Source organism: Portunus trituberculatus, chromosome 41, assembly GCF_017591435.1.
Source record: "Portunus trituberculatus isolate SZX2019 chromosome 41, ASM1759143v1, whole genome shotgun sequence".
NCBI classification, from domain to species: domain Eukaryota; kingdom Metazoa; phylum Arthropoda; class Malacostraca; order Decapoda; family Portunidae; genus Portunus; species Portunus trituberculatus.
The window spans coordinates 37,519,637-37,535,799 of record NC_059295.1 but is presented as its reverse complement, the minus strand read 5'-3'; the positions used below and the strand labels follow the sequence as shown (position 1 = coordinate 37,535,799).

Below are 16,163 nucleotides of genomic sequence, written 5' to 3'. Positions count from 1 at the left end.
CTATTACATCAAGAAAAATGTTTCTTTACCTTCATATCTTTGTTTTCATTGGTTTAAAATCAGTGATCATAAGAAATTTAAGCAGTACAAGTGAAAGTGATCTTTTCATGCCTGATACATTACTTTTAATATTTAAAAACAACAAAGAGCAGATATGTCTATACTCATACAAACCTGAACAACAGGATGTGGGAACAGTAGCAGGGACCCTTCAAGCCGATCAGCACTGTGGATTGTGACACCCAACACCCGCCCTGCAGAACATATTAATGAAAGTACATTAATGCACCATTTTCTTTTTATGACAAGAAACTTTATAAGAAACACACATGCACACACACACACACACACACACACACACACTTTTAGCGGTGGTGGTGGTGAAAACAGTTGTGGTGGTGGGCTATACTGACCCATGCACACCCACACCCACACCCAGACACACAACCAGAGCGAGTGAACAAGTGTACAGAGTGAAAGTAGCCTGGTGGCGTGTACATGGGAGTGATTGGAGGTGTGAGAACCTCCACACTCCAAACGACAGAGCGGGACCCACACAAAGGCCAGCCATAGCAGCCGCCAACGCATCCCACCACACACACGTAGCTACCAGGCCTGGCCCCCAGTGACCACACACCCACATGCTCCCAGGAAGAGTAAAAAAAAAATGGATAGACCGATAAGAAATAAATTACCAAATTCAAAATATGTCGATGAGGCCCAGGGAGCAAAGCCGAAAGTGGCCAGTCAAAGCATGAGTCCATCTTCAACAGGGCAACAATGCAAGGTAGATTGGTAATGTTGGAGAAGAGATTTGAGGAGTTGGTGAAGGAATTAAAAGTTCAGAGGAGTGAGGAGGAGCAGGATAGAGAATTCCAAGGCTTTGAAGGAAAGAGTTAAGAGACTGGAGGAAAATGAAAAACGATTGGTGGATGAGAATGCACACTTGAGAGTGGAGGTTGAAAAATACAAGAGACGGTTGGAGGAGAAAATGGAGAGAGTAGTAAAGGAGAAAGATGACTTTAAGGAAATGATTAGTGAGCAGAATGAAAGGTTTGAAAGGAATGGGAACTGAAGAAAACACAATGGACTGAGTCGAGGGAAGCAGAGATGGTTGGATTACAAGAAATAATTAAAGATCAGTTGAAGGAAGACAAAAAAGAAAGGTCCAAGGAACTGGTTAATGTAATGAAGAATAAGGAAACATTGATAAGGAAATAGCAGAAAAGAAGAAGAGTGTGTTAATATTTGGGATGAAAGAACAAAATATAACATATAAGCCTAAGAGAATTAAGGAAGAATTAAAAACGGTAAGAGATCTGTTCAAAAATCTAAATGATGATGAAAAAAAAGACCTACAAGAAGAAGTGGAAGAGATCCATAGACTGGGTCCGTATAAGGAGGAGTGAGCAGACCGATTAAAGTAGTACTGAAGTCACAACAATCTGCGGAGGATATCCTATATAGAACATCAAAGTTAAGAAGGTTGTAAAGAGGTGTTTGTGAGAAAGAATAGAAATGAGGAAGAGAGGAGAAGATATAAGGAATTGGTGGAAGAGGCGAGAAGGAAAAATGATGAGCGGTCTGAGGAGGAAAAGAAAAGTTTTTGGAGAGTTATAGGAGAGAGAGTCAGAAAGTGGTATGTGGAAAGAAGGAATGCGGAGGAACCCCTAGAGGAGCAGTGGGTGGACCGTAATGTATACTAATATAGATGGGATACTGTCAAGTAGATTGGAATTGCAAGACTATATGATGGTGGAGAAGCCTGATATAGTGTGTTTGACTGAGACAAAATTGCATGAAAAACAAAGATAAATTTGGATAATAAATATAATATATGGAGAAAGGATAGAGAGTAAAGGTGGAGGAGGAGTTATGATTATGACGAAGAAATAAATAAATGTGGATAAGGTTTGGTATGGGAAGAACAACGCAGAAGTGATAAGCATAAGGATAAAAAGTGATGGAAAAGAATTAATAATCATGGTGACCTATGTACCTCCTAAAACAAATTCTTGGACATTAAGGAATACGACAATATGATCAAGGATACTTTACAGAGTTTGGAAAGTGTATTATCTGGAAAAGAAAGGTGATACTAGTAGGAGATTTTAATTGTAAGGAGGTGGATTGGGAAAATCTAGTAAGTGGTGTTGGAGAGGAAGCATGGGAGAGAGATTTCTTAATCTAATGATGGAAAATATGATGGAACAGAGGGTGAAGGAAAATACTAGATATAGAGGAGATGATGAACCGGCTAGACTGGATTTGGTGTTAACAAGAGAAGTGTACCTATGTGGAGATATACAATACAAATGTCCTTTGGGAAAGAGTGATCATGTGGTTATGGAAATGCAGATAGCAACAACACAGCGAAGGAAGGACGAGACATACAGGAGTGGTAGATTGAATTATAGAAAGATGGACACAGAAAGTTTGAAAAATTATTTCAGAAAATTAGATTGGGAGGAGATGTTACAAATCAGAGAAGTGCAAAAAAATATGAGATTTTTATGAAATATTATAAAGAAGGAGTTATGAAATTTGTACCAAAGTATAAACCGAGAGAGGAAGGAAGAAAGGATTGGTTTAATGCAACTTGTGTTAAGGCTAAGGAAAAGAGATGTGGCTTGGAAAAGATGGAAAAGAGCAGGAATATACTAAATAAGGAGAATTATAGAGTGGCGAGAAATGAGTATGTGAGGGTAAGGAGGAGGAAGAAAGAAAATTTGAAAAGATATTGTAGACAAGAGTAAGGAACATCCAAAATTGTTTTACAGGTTCATAAATGGTAAACTTAAAAAAGAGAGTCCATTGAAAGATTAAAAGGAGAGCAAGGGATAGTAGATGACCCTAAGAATATAGCGGAATTGCTAAATAATAGGTTTCAGCAAGTATTTACTAAAGAAACAATGTTTGTAAAGCCTCAGAATGTACAAGGAAATGTGCACATGGATGACATTAAGATACCTAAAAGGAGTTATATAAAATGTTGGAGGAACTTAAAGATGATAAAGCGATGGGACCAGATGAAGTTTCAGGAAAATTATTGAAGGAGTGTAGAGAAGAATTGATTGATCCATTATATGATATTATAAGGTGTTCATTAGAAACAGGGAAGTACCAGTAGAGTGGAAAAGAGCTGAAGTGGTGCCCATTTATAAGGGAGGCAGTAAGGAAGAGCCTCTTAACTATAGACCTGTGTCTCTAACAAGTGTGGTCGGTAAGATTTGTGAGAGGGTGATAAAGAAATATTGGATACGGTTCCTGGAGGATCATAAGTTATTATCGGATCATCAATTTGGCTTTAGGAAAGGGAGGTCATGTGTAACAAATCTACTGAGCTTTTATTCAAGAGTGGTTGACAAAATACAAGAGAGAGAGGATGGATGGACTGTGTATATTTGGATTTAAAGAAAGCTTTTGACAAGGTACCTCACATGAGACTGTTATGGAAATTAGAGATTTATGGAGGACTGAAAGGAAAAGTGTTAAAGTGGATGGAAAACTACTTGAGATGGAGGAGATGAGAACGGTAATAAGGGATGCAAAGTCGGACTGGTTGGTGGTGGAGAGTGGAGTCCCACAAGGCTCAGTGCTGGCACCAATACTTTTCCTTGTATATATTAATGACATGCCAGAGGAGTAAACAGTTATATTAATTTGTTTGCGGATGATGCGAAGTTGTGTAGGTGTGTGAAGAGTGAAGAAGATTGTGAAATTTTACAGGCAGATCTGGATAAGATTTGGGAGTGGAGCAAGAGGTGGCAAATGGAATTTAATCTGAGCAAAAGTCATGTGATGGAGATGGGAAGAGTGGAAGACGGCCAAGAGGGTCATATAAGATGGGTGAAGAAGTAGTGTTGAAAAAGGTGGAAAAGGAAAAGGATTTGGGAGTGATAATACAAGACCATGGGCAGTTTGAGGCTCATATTGATAAGATGTTTGGAGAAACGTATAATTTGATAAAAATATTGGATTAGCCTTCCATTATATGGATAAAGATATGATGAAGAAATTAATTAGTATGGTAATTAGACCAAGATTGGAATATGCTGGAGTGGTTTGGTCCCCTTATAAAAGAAGCATATAAGGAAGTTGGAGAGATTGCAGAGAATGGCAACAAAAATGGTTCCGGAATTGGCAGAAATGACCTATGAGGAGAGATTAAAAGAAATGAATTTGCTTACCTTGGAACAAAGAAGAGAAAGAGGAGATTTAATACAGGTTTATAAACTGTTGAATGGACTGGATGAAGTGGATAATGAGCAAATGATGTTGAGAGAGGAAAACTTAAATAGAACTACAAGATCGCATAGTAAAAAGATAGCCAAGGAATATGCTTGAAGGATGTGAAGAAATATAGTTTCCCACAAAGATGTGTGGAGGTGTGGAATGGTTTGAGTGAGGAGGTGGTGTCAGCGAGGAGTGTGCATAGTTTTAAAGGAAAGTTGGATGTGTGTAGATATGGAGACGGGGCCACACGAGTATGATACCCAGGCCCTGTAAAATTACAACTAGGTGAATACACACACACACACACACACACACACACACACACACACACACACACACACACACACACACACACACACACACATAAGGAAGTTGGAGAGACTACAAAAAATGGCTACAAGAATGGTTCCAGAATTTGAAGGGATGACATATGTGGAGAGACTAAAGGCTATGGATCTACCATCCCTGGAACAGAGAAGGGAAAGAGGGATCTGATACTGGTTTATAAATTGATCAATGGAATGGACCAAGTGGATAATGAGAAACTGATCCTGAGAGAAGAATATGACATTCGAAGCACAAGATCGCATAGTAAAAAGCTAAGAAAAGGAAGATGTCTGAGAGATGTTAAAAAATATAGTTTCCTGCAAAGATGTATTGAGACTTGGAACAGTTTAAATGAAATAGATAAGTGTAGATATGGAGACGGGGCCACACGAGCATAAAGCCCAGGCCCTGTAAAACTACAACTAGGTAAATACACACACACACACACACACACACACACACACACACACACACACACACGGGACATTGTCGATGGCGGATGTGGTCGCTGAGCTCCAGAGCAATCATCTCTAATTCTACAGTTACCATTGCCTAAGAGTAACCAAGGTGGGAAAGGAGCTGGTAATGTTTGTCCCGTCTCCATATAGTCATGTAAACTGTTGATTAGCAAAATAATGTCCAGGAAGGTAAATATAAACTGTAGCCTGCGTTTGAGCCATCAGCTGGTTTGTTTACATCTGCGCAACATGGCGGCCGTGAACTCGAAAGATGAATCAGACTTCACAGGATTTCAAGGAATAATGGAGAAGAGCGCTTATGTGAAGAAAATTCTGGAGTTGGAAGGTAAAATTGAAAAACTGTTTGAAAAGTATGGGGGCCTGGAAACGAGTTATGACAATGTAATGAAAGAGTGTGCCGATATGAAGAAGGAAAATGAAGCACTGAAAGAGGAAGTTAAGCTAATTAAAGTGAATTGCGAAAAATGTGGAGAATCTCTAGGAAAAGTGATGGAGAAGCAGGCTGAATGGAAAAAAGTCAGGAAGTGGAAAGAAAGGAGGTAAATTACAAAGTTGCAAGTCTGGAAAAGGAAATCAAAGAGTCTGGGAGAAAACTTTGGGCCTTGCTGAAATTATAGATCAACAGATCATAGAAGAGAAGATTGCTGAGAAAGTGGTGAAGGTTATTAAATCAAATGAGACATTGGTGAGGGAAACTGTAGACAAAAAGAGATGTGTGGTGATATTTGGTGTGGAGGAGGATAAGACACCGAGTAAAATGGAGAGAGAAAAACATAAAAAGGTGATAAATAATATCATTAATGTGGTGCAGGAGGAGGAAAAGACCTAGTACAAGAAATAGAGGACTTCCATAGAATTGGAAAGTTCACAAGAGAAGGTATGAGGCCAATAAGAATCAAACTTAAGTCACAAAAGGATGTAGATGAATTGGTGGAGAAGTCATGGAGGCTAGCCCAGCAGGAAACAACAAGGAAGATTTGGTTGAGAAGAGATCTCGGTGAAAAGGAAAGAGAAATGTTAAATGAGTTGAGAAAGGAGGCTTTGAAAAAAAATGAAGAGAGGACAGAAGAGGAGAAGAAAGAGTTTTCTGGAGAATCTTGGATATGAGACTGAGGAAGTGGTTCATAACCCAGAAAAGTACAGCAAGAAAGGACTAAAGAAACTTACATATGAGCGGAATGTAATGTATTCCAACATAAATGGAGTGATATCGGGATTTTAGAACTCAACGATTACTTGAGGACAAGAACCCAGATATTGTGGGTCTTACTGAAACAAAACTGAGAGAGGAGAAGACCTGATGATGGTTGGAGAAGGAAATATAATGTTTGGAAAAGAAATAGAGTAGGTAAGATGGGAGGAGGAGTGATGTTGCTGGTTAAAAAGATATAAAGGTGGATCAAGTGAAAGAAGGTATGGGAAAGGCAGAAGTGCTAAAGATCAGAGCAGAAACTAATGAAGGAAAAAGAGGCACTACATAGTGGTGTACGTACCACCTAAGACAAATGCATGGTCAGTACAGGAATATGAAGAAATGATAAGTGATACAGGAACATGTCTGGAAGAAATGTTGGGTGGCTGTGAACGAACTATAATGATGGGAGATTTTAATTGTAAAGAGGTGTGTTGGGAGGACTGGTCAATGGAAGGATCAGAGACAACATGGGAAATACACTATTGACACTGGCAATGGAAAATGTGTTAACTCAGTGGGTCAAAGAAGATACTAGGTTTGGAGGAGAGGAGCATCGTCAAGACTGGACTTGGTCTTTAGTACAGAGCCAATGGTCATTGAGGAGATGAGGGTGGAGTGCCCTTTAGCAAAGAGTGATCATGCAGTTTTGGAGTTCAAGGTGATAGATGAAGAGAAATCTAGAAGAAATGAAGAATATAAAGTGGGAAGATGGAATTATGCCAAGACAGATTTTGGAAACCTAAAGAAATTCTTTCAAGAGACAAATTGGATGAAATTCAAGAGTGCTAAGGAGCAAATGAAAAGTGGAAGGAATTTATAAAAATATACAAAGAAGGTGAGAAAAATTTGTACCAATAAGACAACATAGAAGTTGGAAAGCAGGACTGGTTTAACGATAGATGTGAAAAGGCTAGAACAAGAAAAGAGGATGCATGGAAGAGGTGGAGAAGGAAAAGACGGATTAAGCAGTGGGAAAGTTACAAAAGAGCAAGAAATGAATATGTGTTGATTAGAAGAGAAGAAAGAAAGAAACAAGAAAAGGATATAATTGATAAATGTAAAGACCAACCAAGGCTTTTTACAGACATGTGAACAACAACATCAAAAATAGAGAAAGTATTGAAAGTTTAGAAGTAAATGGAGTATGCAGTGAAGATCCCAGGAAATGGCAGAGGCTATGAATGGATGCTTTCGGAAGGTATTCACAAAGGAGACTGCTTTTGACAAACCACTGGTAATGGAACAGAAAGGGATTATGAAGGAGTTTCAAGTAACTGTGGAGGAGATCAAGAATATGATGGGGAGTTTAGAAGTGAGAAAAGCTGTGGGACCTGATGGGGTATCAGGATGGATTTTAAGAGAATGCAGGAGCAACTGGCAGAAAAAGTTTGTGAAGTAATTGATGCCTCATTAAGGGAAGGTGTAGTGCCCCAAGACTGGAAAAGAGCTAACATTGTCCCAATCTATAAATCAGGTAACAAAGAGACCCATTGAACTATAGACCAGTGTCACTTACAAGTGTGGTAGCTAAGATGTGTGAGAGGGTGGTGAAGAATAGATGGACAGACTTCTTGGAGAAAAATGACATACTTTGTGAGTGTCAATTTGGTTTTAGAAAAGGGCGTTCATGCACGACAAACCTGATATGTTACTATTCGAGGGTGATAGATGTAATACAGGAAAGAGATGGTTGGGCTGATGGAATATATCTGGATTTAAAAAGGCCTTTGATAAGGTACCACACGGAGACTGATCTGGAAACTTGAAATGGTAGGAGGAGTGCATGGCAGTTTACTAAAATGGATGGAAGACTTTTGGTAGGAAGAGAAATGAGAACAATAATTAAGGACAGACCATCAGAATGGGGCTTGGTGGAGAGTGGAGTTCCACAGGGATCAGTGTTGGCACCAGTAATGTTCGCGGTCTACATAAATGACATGGTGGATGGGGTGTCCAGTTATGTGAGCCTATTTGCAGGCGATGCAAAATTGTTAAGAAAAGTGAGATGTGACAAAGATTGCGAACTACTCCAGGAAGACTTGGACAGAATATGGAAATGGAGCTGTACATGGCAAATGGAGTTCAACACGACAAAATGCAAGAAAATAGAGTTTGGCAAGAGTGAAAGAAGAATCAGGAGTATGTACAAGATAGGAAATGAAGACATAAAACCAGTCATGAAGAAAAAGACCTTGGGGTGACAATTACCAATGACCTATCGCCAGAGAGACATATAAACAAAATAATTGGAGAAGTATTGAACTTATTGAGGAACATAAGAGTGGCGTTCGTATATTTAGATGAAGAAATGATGAAGAAAATAATTACTGCAATGATAAGACCGAGGCTTGAATATGCAACAATACAGTGGGCTCGAACTTAAAGAAACACATAAGGAAACTAGAGAAAGTACAGAGGGCTGCAACAAAATGGTGCCTGACTTAAGAGATTTGACTTATGAAGACAGACTGAAAAGAATGCAACTTCCGACCCTGGAAAACAGAAGAGAAAGGGAGACCTGATAGCAATATACAGAGTGATGATTGGCATGGAAAAATGGATAGGGAAGATCTGTGTATGTGGAATGAAAGAATGTCGAGAGGGCATGGGAAAAAACTAAAATGGCCACTTATAGGAGAGATGTGAAAAATATAGCTTCCCTCATAGAAGGGTGGAAGCATGGAATAGTTTAGACGTGGAAGTGGTCAACGCAAGGAATATTCATGATTTTAAGAAAAAGCTGGACATTAATAGATATGGAGACGGGACAACACGAGCATAGCTCTTTTCCCGTATGTTACAATTAGGTAAATACACACACACCATAAAAAGAAACACATAAGGAAGTTGGAGAGACTACAAAAAATGGCTACAAGAATGGTTCCAGAATTTGAAGGGATGACATATAAGGAGAGACAGAGAAGGGAAAGAGGGATCTGACGCAGGTTTATAAATTGATCAATGGAATGGACCAAGTGGATAATGAGAAACTGATCCTGAGAGAAGAATATGACATTCGAAGCACAAGATCGCACAGTAAAAAGCTGAGGAATGGAAGATGTCCGAGAGATGTTAAAAAATATAGTTTCCCGCAAAGATGTGTTGAGACTTGGAACAGTTTGAGTGAAGAAGTGGTGTCGGCAACAAGTCTAGGTGATTACCGCCCCCCCGGTAATTACCCCCTGGTCTTCACCCCCCTAAGTGATTTCCCCCCCGGCCTTTACCCCCACAGGAATATCCAATACGTGTAAGAGAAACCCACAGTAAAAGCTAAAATGTTCTTTACTTTTAACACAAAAATCAAAAGTAATGAGCATAGGGATCATAGGGAAGTTACATTAAGATTATCATTAAATCTTAATTACACAAAGGCATTACATCTTTATTACATGATTGCTATGATATTTTATTAAAACTCTGATCTTAGTAATAAAATATAAAATACTAAAATACTGCATATTTCAGTTCTTATCCATCACAGATGAAAATTGTGAGCGACTCCTCTGAGAAAGTCAATGATAGGGCGGTTTATGAAGTCATGAATAACCATGGCAAGACGTCATGATGTATCCTGCTAGGCGTGGTGCTGCTTTGGTGCTTCATGACCACCTTGGGCCTGGTTGAGCTTGATATCTGTTAGTCTCTGTTCCTTTATTATGATGTCAAGAAACTTGCAGATGGTGGGGTTGCACACTTCCATTGCAGTGTTAATTTTTTTATGCCATCCCTCGACGTGGTTGATCATTCGCGGAAGGTCCTCCTCCACTTGGCCATGCATGTTTCACATACTATGAGGGAACATAGGGTTACAGCGACCATTGTGACGTTGGGGACGACCAATGTAGGTATCCTCGAAGTAGTTGAAGATTGGTTAAGGGCGGTGTCCTGAAGGGACTCAATTCCGTTTTCCACATTGGGAAGTGGGACAAACGCAATGGCATTGGAATTCATTATATCGAGGATTTCTGCAATTTATGATGACTGAAAGAACAACCAAGCTCTTTGGGCTGAAAAATAAGCCAGTGGCAATGTCTCTGAAAACTAACCATAAGTTAGATTAGGTTATGAAAAAATTCTGTGAATATGCAAAACTACAAATACTCTCTTCTGATAGCCCCATTTCTCCTCAATCTATGCCTCCTCAATGATCAATGTGCAGAGGAGGCACAGTGAATGAGAGGTAGAAGGAGGAGGCTGTATATTTGAAATCTGAAGGAGGACCTGAAGATACTGTTAAGAGAAAGATGAAAGAATGATAACATCAGGGAAGAGATCATCAATGACTACTTAAAGTGGGAAAGACTCACAAACTAGAAAATAAGGATGTTTAACAAGATATTGATGATGATTTATACATGTATATTATTACCATTATCTTGAGTGGTCTTGTGTTTCCTCAATGTTTTTTTCTTTGGCACCGACACAGCCCTGAGGTATGCCCTGGTAGGGGAGGCCACTTCTTCGTCTGCCTTGGATACTGCCTTGGCATGCTCCTCTCCTTCACTTTCATCTTCATCCTGCATATATTATTATATTTTACTGATGCATTTCAAGTAGATGGCTTGAGATTACAGATACTTCTATTTATACCAGGCCAGCAATCACACATAGGATGCCCAGACAAAGCAACAAATATTCACACATGCATCACTCACACTCTTAGTCTTGTTAGCTCTAAAAGTTTAGGCAGAGCACAGATATCTATATAAGTACTCTACAGCAAGCAAGGCTGGAGTAATGTATTATAATACAATCATCAATGTCCTTTGAAGTAAAAGTTCCCTAGTCACACTGTACTCACTTAATACACATTAATTCACCTGAAATCAAGGATTACAGAATTTCTCCATCAAACAATGAACTTCAGTGTCATCTGAAAGGACAGTGAAATCCATACAGAAGTCATGACAATACAACATTAGTAAGGAGCTTCTGAAAAGGATCAAATTGTAAATCTTGTAATAAGGCCATCACCTGTGATCATGTATGGATGAAACCTTCTGAAATTTTGTGAAAGATTAAGAACATCATCATATTTCTCAGCATGTTAACATGTTCTTTAGGTTTGGTACTGGAGATTGAGAAAGAGGATAGGGAGAGATCCACAAAATATCATTTAAGAGATAACTTCATCATAACTCAAGACTATATCCTTGATATTAAGTTTGTTGTAGGCATCTCAACTTATAAGCCAATCTTATCTTGTTTACATTACACAACACTTCCTGTAGGGCACCAGGTGATGATAAGTCTTGGGTTTTGCCCAAATGTCAAGATGTCTGAGGTTTGTGCCACACAAGTTATCATGCATCATGTCAATTTCCTTACACAAGAAGGAAGTGTACAAAGATTAGTTTCTGATCCCTAAACTCATGAGACCAATGACCAAGACATAACTGTATAAAGTTTTCTTTACATGTCAAGAATGGTAATGTCTGCCATCCCCTCCTTCAATATTTAAGACAGTTCTATTAGGGCAGCCTATTCAGCCATTCTGTTTTCAGAAGACTTATTCAATGTGTATTTACAAGAGATATAAATTGTTTCTATGTAACTGCCACACTTGGGGCATGATTGCAGCAACACTGATGCGATCAAAAAAATGAACTGCAACTCAGGCACTGTAAGGTGTGTGGATACAGGCCAGCACTAGTGGGATGAAGACCAATACCCCTGACTAAGGTGTGTTGCAAGTTAAGTGCATACACAAATAAAGTATTGTGTAAATAAGTCTTTATGGTCAAGAATTACAATAACCATTCTTACTTTTTTCCTCCCATCTTCTGCTACATTTTCCCCAAAATGCTCTGTGATGATCTCTTCTTTCTTCTTACTTTCCTCACTGTACTCACTTCCTTTAAGCTCCAGATTCTCATGTATTTCAGTTCCCTTAACTGTCTTGCTCTTTTTCTTCTTCCTGTGGTAAAACAGCACAAGTGTTCTTTACCCAAACACAAATGATTAATAATGCAACACATCTTTCCTAAACCCTACATACATTATATGGTGTGTCATTATTCTTTTGCAACATTCTGCATTTACATTGAGTAATTTTGAAAAATTTGCCTGTATTTATATAATGAAATATATATGATGTGAGGTACCATATATGTCTCTCCCCCACAAAAAAGTGGGTGCACTATCTTCAAATGTGGAGATAAGAGAAGATATTGAGGCAGCAAAGACAAAATCACATACTGAATAAACACTAAGCAAATCTGAACCTTGCAAAAAGTTGAAGAAATTAAAAGGATGAAAATTTAAAGAACAAATCATTAAGAACATAATCTCTACATACAAAAGTAGCACTATGCTGACAAATCAGTGGGTAAATTTCATAAAGACAGGAGAATATGAGACACTTACTTGTTGGTGTTGCCCTCATGATGCTCCTCTTTAGAATCTAAATGACTTTTCTTGCTTTTACCTAATTTCTGAAAAAATACAATACAAGGATTTCATTTATATACAATTCTTATGATATATCAGTTTCTGCATTAATATTTCATAAAATCATATAACTTTTTTTTTTTAAATCACCAGTGCAGTCCAAGATTCTATTTTACAATATCCCTCAGTCTTCACAGCCATGACTACAAACACATAATTTAAGTTTCTTGAGGTAAGGAGAGAGTAGTATTTGAAATATTTTGTATCATGACATTTAGGCAAGATATTAACATGTCACATGCTGAAACTGGGCCCTAAATAAATATGTGAATGTTCAGTACAGTTAATATTATTACTTCATTATTATCTGTGCACTGCTGAGGTCTTATAATCTTGTCCTTTACCATTTTATCCCAAATAACTTCACAGATTTATTCATAATTTAACTATGATTAATGAATATGAGATATTTAAGAATAGAGGCAATGAGGTACCTTTCCAAGTTTCTTGGCAGCACGTTTGTGCAAAGCTGATGTCAATATGGTCTCTATGCTGGCTGGTCCTCCAGACTGCCTCACCTCATTTTGCCCCTCACTCTGGTCCTTGTGTGTCAGTGGTTCCTCATCATCTACTGCCATCTGTGGGGCATTTACAGTCACTACCTACTGTTACTGGTATACTGTATGATAGTAGAACATAAATCTATAAGAAAACTGGTGTTGCCTTTCTGATTTCTGAAGTAGGTTTTTCAAAAGGATCCAGGCAGCATAATGTGCAAGGGTTGTGTGGAGATTCACAGGGTTGGGTTGGGTAGATTAGTATGAAGACTGGAATAATAATAAGGATTCACGTTTAGTAAACGAACAAGATTTGGATGTGTGTTAATACTGAAATAGTGTCTCCATCTGAGTTTAATACTAATAATTCTTAAAACATTCGGGGTTTTGGAACATCATGATTTTTATTTGGAGAGAGAGAGAGAGAGAGAGAGAGAGAGAGAGAGAGAGAGAGAGAGAGAGAGAGAGAGAGAGAGAGAGGCAGAAATAGGCAGGCAGTGAGGCAGAACAACAGATACAACCACTTGTGGTGGTGACAGAAACATGTTAAGTGAAAACAAACCAACATATGGGTATTGTTTTCAATAAAATCTTGAGCCCACAGCATGCTAGTCAATAATGGGTGCCAATTATTATTAAAACTGTGTAGCGAAAACTAATTCAAATGAAGTAAATAGCAACATTTGCTTACAATAAGTAAAGAACAATCAAACCATCTAGTGCTGTGTGGCATTCTGGCAGGGCAGGTAAAGATGTCTGAATGGTCTTCCTCTCTTTGCCCATGACTTCCAACACATTGTTATGTTCTAGTGCAATGCCATGATGCAGTGTGAGGTCAAGATTACTACAATAAATTTATGCTAAAATACTCTGCAGAGTGGCTTGTATTTGTACATATGGTGAAGTAAGACAGATCTGAAGAAGTGATACACAGGATAGAATGTTGCCTTAACATGCAGAATCTGAAGAGCAGTAAAAGGTACCTCACTCTGGCCTCTGTAAATGACCTGTGACCTGGACAGCTGCTAGACATGGTCCCCTATATCACAGTTTCTCTTACTCCATAATCGATAATAATAGAACATATCTAGTTATAATACTGCTTGCAGTTTGCCTAGAGAACCATGGAAATAAAGACAACTAAGAAATTAAACATACTCTGTATGATTATTCAACAGACAATATCACAAGACTAGGAAGACAAGTTATTCACTTCTAAATAAGATAAACTTCTAGAAATGAGTGGTTAATACTGCTGCAGTCTCTGTGAGGGACATATTGCTAATGATCTCTTTAAGACTTTTTCCTTGGGCAGCATGCCAAACAACTATGCTGGTTTGTTTTTTAGTTCTCCAGTGGGTAGAGCTTACAAGACCTTAGAATATAGCTAAGCCCTTAGAGAAACTGAAAAAAGATGCCTATAAAGTGTGAGAGTGAGTGAAAAAGAATGATCCTGATGGTTGCAAAGTAGAATATGACTGACTGAGATTGAGAGCAAAGAAAGAATGGAGAGTGAATGCTTTATTTCGAGAGAGATAAGAGGACAAAAATAACAGGGAGGAAGGGAAGAAAGGAAGGTACATATTAGAGTAGAAAGAGAAATGAAGAATGGATTTAGCAATGGGAAGAGGAGCACATCAGATGGAAGTGAAAGTAGATAGAAGGAAGATGGTGACAATATGGAAAATAGAGAAGAGTGAAGAGAGAGTGAGGGAGAGAGAAAATAGTGGGAAATAAGCATTATCTTTATTGTGCCATATTAAATTTTTGTTCTTCCCTTATCCACCCACTTTCCACTTCTATTCCCTCCATCTTCTTGAATCCCAGTGCACCCCATTCCTTCAACTTGTAAACTCCTAAAATATATACGATTACTTTTCTTGCTTCTTTTATTTTGTCTTTTACTATTCATCATTTTTTCCTCTACTCTCCTCCACAGAGCTCTGAAATTTAGTATCTGGTACATCATTAGCATATACATATACTACTTATATTTTGTCTTCTGTGGGTATCTCTACATGTTCCCTATCAACAGGAGAGCTGGGTGTGACTTTAATCTTACTAGAAACATGCTTTTTTAAGTCACAGAAACACATTATTACCTTTTTTTAGTTAAAAGTCTAAACTAATATCTACATATCATCCTTCTTCTCCTCCTCATCCATGTCCTCCTGGCCCATCTTCTAATTGTGGCAATTTTTTTAAACAAAGTCGTCTTTGTTCCTGTTCAAAGTCATGGTAAAAGTCGCAGAAAAATTGCAGTGTGACTTTGCTTAGTCTGACTTTTTCAAAACATTTACAACTTATGACTTTGTATTTTTGAAATTCATGGTGTGGCAAGGTCACAAAGCTGCAACTTGGTGCTACAACATGCAGCAGTGATTAACAGTGAATGTGACTGATACAACCACTGAAAGCACACACACACACACGTACAGAGATGAGGGAAAGAAGTGTCCAGTATGTATGCATTCACAAATCCCAATACTCTCACTACCAATTCAATGAAATACACCTCAGGCCACTCCCAACAACACAACCTGCAACTGTAGTGAATGGTTTATCCCTACACACTTTCAAGTCCTGCAGAGCCACCGACGATTAACATCAATAACACTCGTGGTTTCCTATGGGGATTTGGTTAGGTTGTTTAAACTAACTGAGTTTGCAAATTTCATGGGTAATCCCTTCACCCACCTTGACACGGGTCCTCTTGTTGCTGACCACCTGCCTGCCTCTCTCCTCACACTAACCAAGTGTGAGGCATTGCTGGCGTCTGCCTTCCTTTCTCTTACTGTCAGGAGGAGCATATGTCTCTTGAAGTTTGCATGTAGCACTAGGTGACATGATTTTAAGTCAGTAACACAAGGTTGCAAGAGTGTGAGTAACGCCAGCACCTGCCAGCCACCTGGACTGAGCAGCGCCACAACTCCCCCTTCTCACCTGTGACTCACTGATGGAATGAATGGAATTGGAACG

General features: G+C 38.6%; 1 protein-coding gene across 2 annotated transcripts in view; it reads right to left on the bottom strand.

Annotated features, from left to right (window-relative positions):
* Positions 1–16,163, bottom strand: part of LOC123517140 (jouberin-like) — a 28,106-nt gene extending 11,943 nt beyond the window's left edge. The window contains exons 1-6 of one of the 2 annotated variants that reach the window (XR_006678402.1): positions 15,882–16,163; positions 13,122–13,265; positions 12,604–12,671; positions 12,004–12,154; positions 10,607–10,754; positions 175–254 (exon numbers count right to left, since the gene is read on the bottom strand). Coding sequence is in view for 1 of the 2 variants with exons in the window: in XM_045277088.1 (XP_045133023.1) it covers positions 175–254; positions 10,607–10,754; positions 12,004–12,154; positions 12,604–12,671; positions 13,122–13,265 (591 nt within the window). In the remaining variant the exon portion in view is untranslated. The remainder of the gene's footprint in view (positions 1–174; positions 255–10,606; positions 10,755–12,003; positions 12,155–12,603; positions 12,672–13,121; positions 13,266–15,881) is intronic. The other variant, XM_045277088.1, reaches the window with a different exon arrangement.